At 52.1% G+C, this 7,155-nt stretch overlaps 2 protein-coding genes across 2 annotated transcripts; one reads left to right on the top strand and one right to left on the bottom strand.

The window, feature by feature from the left end:
* Nucleotides 1-3,401: 3,401 nt before the first annotated feature.
* Nucleotides 3,402-5,111, top strand: AURANDRAFT_55534 (hypothetical protein; the record flags this gene model as incomplete). The annotated part of the gene is made up of 5 exons (XM_009043655.1): nucleotides 3,402-3,452; nucleotides 3,499-3,606; nucleotides 3,655-3,783; nucleotides 3,828-4,920; nucleotides 4,966-5,111. The coding sequence occupies 5 exons, from the start codon at nucleotides 3,402-3,404 to the stop codon at nucleotides 5,109-5,111; spliced, it is 1,527 nt and encodes a 508-aa protein (XP_009041903.1).
* Nucleotides 5,112-5,393: 282 nt separating this feature from the next.
* AURANDRAFT_68012 (hypothetical protein) lies at nucleotides 5,394-7,140 on the bottom strand (the record flags this gene model as incomplete). The annotated part of the gene is made up of 6 exons (XM_009043621.1): nucleotides 5,394-5,685; nucleotides 5,724-5,846; nucleotides 6,195-6,293; nucleotides 6,328-6,848; nucleotides 6,887-6,986; nucleotides 7,067-7,140. The coding sequence occupies 6 exons, from the start codon at nucleotides 7,138-7,140 to the stop codon at nucleotides 5,394-5,396; spliced, it is 1,209 nt and encodes a 402-aa protein (XP_009041869.1).
* Nucleotides 7,141-7,155: the final 15 nt, after the last annotated feature.

Here is a 7,155-nt window from a genome sequence, read left to right as displayed (position 1 = left end):
CTGGTTTATCAGAATCAACATATGGTAGCATTTCAATCATACAAGTCAGGAGTATGCCCCCGTGGATGGGCGAGTCGAAGGGCCCGCCATCCAAAATACCCAAGGCCATCTCACCTATCTCCAGCTTAAAATGCTTCAGCAAATCATCACTCAAACCCAACCCCTGGGTGCCATCAGAAACCATATGACCCAAAAAATATAAGCCGCGCCACCCCGGACCCCGGGGAAGCGGCGAGCTGGGAGAGGACCACCACAGCCAGCAGTTTTATTTAGCTAGATGATGATAGGTGGTCTAAACTCACTAACTCGTTACCGGAAACATATTGTACTGCCGTAAGTGCAATTTTCATCCGCAAACGTATCCGCACGAGCGTCTTGGGAGCATGATGGAGCGAAGTTGCGCATTCTGTGGACGAGCTGCTCTGAAATTATCATTGTGTACCTGTTATCACCAGCGTGGAAATTAAATCAAGCTTACTCGGGGAAGTCCCCTCTGAATTCGAGGACTCGACCAGCTAAGGCCGAAGATCAGCAACAAACGACTTCGCTCTGACGGAGCTGAAAAATAGCCAGATTTTGCCGTAAGCACCTAGCCGCTTTCATTCACACAGGTTGTCACGAAGTTTTCTACTGTTCCGAGAGTTGTCAACGGCGGCATTGGAGTGCGCACAAGGAAACTCAGCGTAATCCAAGAGGACTTCTTGCACATCGCCTTCCGCCGCCGTTACCTTTGATAGCTTGGCATGGAGACTCGGTCGGTGACAATGATGGGTCGTGTGTTGATTCAGAGCCATGGCGAATTGCACTCCGTGACGCTGGGATCGTGCTACCAACTTTTGCCCCCGAGTGTAAGGAAACCGCATCGTACCTGGCTTGGGTTGAATCACTACGACCGGGAGACTATGCGGATTTGTGGGCTGACGGAGATTGGCGAGATGCTTACATATCCGATGGTGATACAGGCCGTCTCGAAGTGCGACTGACCCAAAGCGGGGGCGCGTCAGCTCCCCGCTGGGTTAGCCGACTACTATTGAACTCTACGACCATTCGTCCATCGACCGTGCGACAGACTATCTGGCGACGGCTCTTGCGAGCCAACGACATCGTGGAGCACCATGGATTTGGACGATGGCGGTGGGCCCACGTCGCCAAAGTCCACGGTGACAGGCTCTATCTCGAAACGACAGCAGGTTGTCTCTGGAGCTACCGGAGTGATCCGCTTGATCCGGCGTCGACAATGTCAAAATTTTCGGATCGTATTCGTGCTGCATGATTGAAGGCCTTGCGGTAAAATTAAAGGACAAACGCCAAAAAAGTGCATTTGCTCTCTTACCGATCTCGCAGGTACGTCGCACAGCTTGGATCTCACCTGCCAGAATTCCATTGCGAGGCTCGGCTCGGCCGCCCTAATCTAGGCGTGGTTGGGTTGTCGAATCAGGGTAATACGTGCGATAGCGGAGAGAAGCTTTGATTCTCGAGGCTCCATCCAAGAGGTCCGTTTCGTTTCATTTGGGACCTTAGGTGTTTTATGAATGCGGCGCTCCAGTGCCTCGCCGCGGTGCGAGCTGTTAATCAAGTGATAGACGATGCAGTCACGTTATCTTCCGGGAATCTAGTTGCAGCCTTTCACGAGCATCTTTGCAAGGCTCTGGATGGGGCATACGTTTCACTCGCGCCAACTTGCCTCAAAGCGCGCTACTGGGTTTCTAAGCTCATAAGGCATTTGTGCCGATGTCAGTATGGAAGGTCAGCTTGCTTGTCTTGTAGGCACTTCTGGCAAAGAGGTACGCAAGGTACGATGGGAACATGAGGGATGACAGTGTTGACTTTGCACTTCGACTTTTGAAAGCTCTTCATGACGACTGTAATTTAGCACGCAAGTCCAGTGTTGTGCCTTGTGTCGGAGGAGACAATGACATGATAGATGTCGGCGAAGAATTTGCACCATACCTCGCCATCGTCGCCAATGATGGCGATGATGGTGGACCTTCGCTTCTCTACCATCAGCTTGCCCACCATCTCACTCTGTGCGGCCCGCTCTGTCATCCACGATTCAAAGCGAACCTTGAGACCGTCGATGAACGCACCGGCGCCAAACTTGTGTGGGAAAGGTGCGCCGCTCGGCACGAATCGCCGATCCTCGATGCTGTGGCTTTCCAGCTGCACGTTCAAGCGAAATGTGCCGACTGTGGTACAAGCCACAACTGGTTTCCCATCATTCTACACCTTTCGGTGGAGCTACCCCTCGAGCAGGAATCAAAAGTCAAGTACGGAGGATGCGCGTGAATGCCAGCGCGACACGCGGCTAAATTCGTTTTGAACAGTCTGGTAGGTTCTGTGGTGCAACCAGGAAGAACGGACTTGGTCTGTGTACTCGCTGTCGTAGCGTTGGTTACTGCTCTGGCGAATGTCAGCGCAGGCATTGGCCACACCACAAACTAAGCTGCGCGCACAGCCCGATGAAGAAGTTCGGGCGCGACACTAGTCTCGATGACCTTCTAGACGAAAAATTTGGACCGCCCCACGAGACTATTGGTGAGGTCTCCCGCTTCTGCCGCGAATGCAAGACAGCCCTGCCATGCGTGCGCACGGCCATCTGGTCTCTTCCCAAGATCCTCATCGTTCACTTATCTCGAAACAAATCTGTTGGAGTCAAGGTCGAGACAAAAGTAACTTTCCCAAGGTACAAATTTGATCTCAGCAAGCGCATTTCTGGTCCCAAAGAGGGCGCTTTCCTCTACGACCTCAAAGCGATCACAGAGCACGGAGGAACCGGGCGGAACTATTATGTCGGCCAGGGCCACTTCACAGCCAAGGTCAGATTATGTGACGATGAATGGCGCCTGGCGAACGACACACTTATACAACACTGCGAACACAAGGACGTCGTCACAAATAAGGCGTGCGTTTTGTACTACGAGCGTCAGGATAGCTGAATTGGCCCATGTTAATTGTCAGCCTGAGGATTCGCCAAAGGCTTAGTTAGGGTGATATGGCCAAATACGCATGGCGACTGGGTGTTTGAGTAAGCCATAGCGAGATAGTAAACTCCGAGACAGGGGGCATTGTGCCAGCTACTGGACGAACGGGCAGAGGATCTGCACTATTTGCACTTGGATCTGCCTCACCGTGCCAGTGACTAGGTCCAGGAAAACTCCCCGTCTATTACAGTGCGGGACGCAACTATAGCAGGGGTAGAAAGTATTGAGGAGAGGGGAAGAATCTTGGGTGGCTCTGTACCAGCGAGCCACTAGAAAGGTACAAACCCCCCTATCTCTCTAATCGCCACTTGCCCCTAGGCCTCACCTCAAATGTCATCCTCATCCGGATACATTAGTTGCGCATGTATCCTTAAACGTAGCGCGACTGGGCCGCTGCAGCGGTTTCAGCCGACGAGAGACATGAGTGGCGTTTCAGTTCTGCAACATTTTGAAGTATATCAAAAGTCCCGGGTGATCCAACGCAGTGAAACTAATTTGCAAGATGTGCTTCACTTAGGTCGCCTTCGTACAAGCTGTAGCTGAGGCAGCGACGCGCCCGCAAAATATCGAAGTCATGCAAAATGCAGGTGTCATGCAGCTGTTGCGGCCGTTGCTACTTGACAATGTGCGCTCAGATCAAATCATACAACCGGATTGAAAGGCCACAATGCAGGTTCCAAGCATTCAACAGTCTGCCGCTCTGGCACTTGGTCGGCTAGCGAACTACAGCGAAGACTTGGCCGAGGCGGTCGTCGGCAATGAAATACTTCCTCAACTCGTCTATTCCCTCTCGGAACAAAATGTAAGCCGTAAAACTTTTACTTGATTGACAAACGCTGTGTGCAGCGTTTTGTGAAAAAGGCAGCATCTTTTGTGCTACGAGCAGTGGCAAAGCACTCGCCAGATCTTGCCCAGGCAGTGGTAGATTCGGGGGCCTTGGATGCCTTGGTACCGTGCCTGGAAGAATTTGATCCAACTGTGAAAGAAGCGGCCGCCTGGGCAATTGGATATATTGCGCAGCACACTGCAGAACTAGCTCAAGCAGTGGTAGATGCTGGCACAGTGGCTCTCTTGGTGCTTTGCATTCAGGAACCAGAGATCACGCTCAAACGGATATCTGCCTCCGCCATGTCAGATATTTGTAAGCACTCACCAGAGTTAGCACAGGCAGTTGTGGATGCTGGTGCTGTGGCGTACCTCGCCCCACTTATTGTGCATCCGGACGCTAAGCTTAAAAGACAGGTGTGTAGTTGCCTTGCACAAATCGCAAAACATTCTGTCGACCTAGCAGAGGTAGTTGTCGAGGCCGAAATTTTCCCAAACGTACTGAACTGCTTGAAAGACACAGATGCGTTTGTCAGGAAGAATGCGGCGACTTGTATCAGAGAAGTCGCCAAGCACACACCGGAACTAGCAAAGCTGATTGTCAATTCTGGTGGTGCTGCAGCTTTGGTGGACTACGTTTCTGAAGCCCAGGGTAATGCAAAACTTCCTGGAATCATGGCAGTTGGCTACATCGCCGCTTTTTCAGAGACGCTTGCTCTTGCCATCATCGTATCGAAAGGTGTGGCCCCTCTAAAAGAAGCGCTTGTCACTGAGCCGGAGGATCATATCAAGGCAGCTTCAGCATGGAGTCTAGGCCAGATTGGCCGTCACACCTCTGATCATGCCCGGGCGCTCGCAGAGGGAGACGTCTTGCGCCACTTGCTCGCATGTATGGTGCACCAGGACAGCTCAGAGGATCTCAAAACAAAGTCGAAGCGAGCTCTCAAAGCGATACTGGCAAAGTGCACCCACCTTCAGGCTCTGCAGCCTCTATTGCGTGAAGCTCCTGTCAAGGTGCAGAAGTATGTTCTTAAACAGTTTGCATCAATACTACCTCACGATGTGGAAGCCCGTCGGGCTTTTGTGCAGAATGGCGGGTTACAGTTCCTTCAAGGTGAGTACCTTGCTTCGTGCGCGGAATCTCACTCTTTTGTGGCAGAACTGAACGAGACTGTCGGAGGAAAATTGACTGAATTCATCCAGCAAATTAACAGTTGCTATCCACCAGAAATTGTTGAGTATTATTCACCCAACTACTCGAAGCGACTACTCGAAAAAATTGAAGATTACTCACCAAATGCATAATCACCCACCCATCTTGGTGAACTGTGCATCACCTTTGGCAAATATCAAAGCGCCCGTCCTACTCTCGAATTCGGCCTATTATTCGGCCTTTCGGCAAGAGTGTTGCCAGCCCCCAGATTCAACTGGCTTTAGGTGGTGGCCTGATAATGCGCATATCAGCAGCCACCTGCCATTGCTGTCCAAGTGACCGCGAATCATAAGCCCATGACGATGGAGCTCATGTCACATAAAAAGGTGCCCGCAGGTCTCTCAAGTATGCTCCGAGCTCAGCCCTCTGGCTCGCTAAGGTCCGTCTGCGAGGCGCCACGGGCGTGGTGACGGGAAATAATTCCGACTTCCGCGACCCCGGTCGGAGCGCAACTTTGGGTCCCTACTCGGCGGCGGTAACTGACGGGGATCCTGTCCTAAATCCTGGGGCTGGGACCGCGTTTGGGCGCGCCTGGGAGGCGCCGCAGTAAGCAAAGCTGGGTTCCCATTGGCCGGACAATAAGACTCTCTCGAGAGAGCCGACGTCGAGGAAGTCACAGAAGAAGGTCGTCGCGCCCGTCGGCGCTCTGCGTGCGTTGCTCCGGACCTAGGCGGTGGCGGCGAGGCGCCCTACCCCTGGGCGACCTCTGCGGTGCTTTGGTTGCGGAGATCTCACGTTTCGACGCGCGCCGGGGAGGGTGTGTAGCCGCGGCGGGAATTGCCATTCGCCGTCGGGCGCCACGCCGCTCCCCTAGTTTACGCGTCCCCCTACAGCCGGGAAGGCGCTGTAGCAAAACTACCGAAAACCAGGCGCCAGCGGGGGCGGACAGGAGCCCGGAGGGCGCCGGGCTTCATTGACACCCCTAGTGCGATTGTAGGCTGCTGCAACCCTCTGGGACTGCTACAAACACCGTTAGAGGCGCTGCCAGCGCTGGTCCGAAGGGACTGGGTTGCACCAGACCGAGCGCGGCGTCAGGTCTGGCCAGAATGCAGCATCCCTCTGCGACGACAAAAGTTCAAACGACCTCGTTGTCTTTGGAACAGGTAGACATAAGCTTGTTCCGGCAGTGGTCCACTTCCAAAGTCGTTCAGGAGGTTTCCGGACGATTCACCAACTTGGAGCTCCATTTGTCATATTCAGCACAAATATCGTTGTAGTCAGTCATGTACGCACAAATCTCGTCGAGTCGGTCCATGGCGCGTTTCCCCTCGAGTCTATGGAAATATGTAGTGAAAGCATGGCTGTAACAGGAATAGACGCAGCACTCCGCACTCCAAATCCTCGGGGGATTTTGCCACTGGTTTACCAGCAGCTTTTTTCTCGGACGGAACATCACGTTTCTGTTTGTGTGAGTGCATGTGTCTAACAAAACGCTCGAGGAGATTGTCGACTGCGCTTAGGATCTGACAGAGCTCAAGAGTCTTGTCAGACATGCCTCTTATCGTCGAATCAACTTCATTTTGGAGACGATATGTTGTCGACTCCGTCGCTTCGAGTTTATCCTGTAAAAACGCAATTTCGTTGTTTGCATTCAGAATTTCATTCGCTCGTTCTTTCATGTACTTAATGAAATCATCCTTTTTTTTTTCTGATAAATCTTCATAGTCTTTTTGTCGCTTTGAGAGATCGTCATTAGCTCCTCTAAGCGTCTTATGACGGTTCAAAAGGTCCTGAATCTCATGATAGTCTTCGGTGAGGTGTACGCAGACTTCGGTAAGAAACTCTTGGCAAACCTTGTTGCGCTGCAAGTCGCGTTCTAAGCTATTAGCCTGCAGCGCAAGCTATCAAATGAATGCATGCCGAAGACACTGCGCGGAAAGACATCAGCGATCTTCATTTGTCTTTGCTTGCTTAGACGTTCTATGTCAAGTTCCTTCTGTTCGATCTGTTTGCGTTCATCTGCTGCCCTTGTTACAGCACGTTTTCGTTTTGACTCATTTTCCTGCAGAAACTTGTTAAACTTGATAAGCGAGTCTTGCAGCTCTACGTCTTTTTTGCGAAGGGCTTCCTCTCGGCGTCGGAATGCGTCTTCGTGTCGCAGATATTCCTCCTTTTGGGCATCTAGAGCTTCTTGAA

The sequence above is a fragment of the Aureococcus anophagefferens genome (genome assembly GCF_000186865.1).
Source record: "Aureococcus anophagefferens unplaced genomic scaffold AURANscaffold_60, whole genome shotgun sequence".
NCBI classification, from domain to species: Eukaryota; class Pelagophyceae; order Pelagomonadales; family Pelagomonadaceae; genus Aureococcus; species Aureococcus anophagefferens.
The sequence above is the reverse complement of the archived record's forward strand: the minus strand, read 5'-3'. Positions and strand labels throughout refer to the sequence as shown.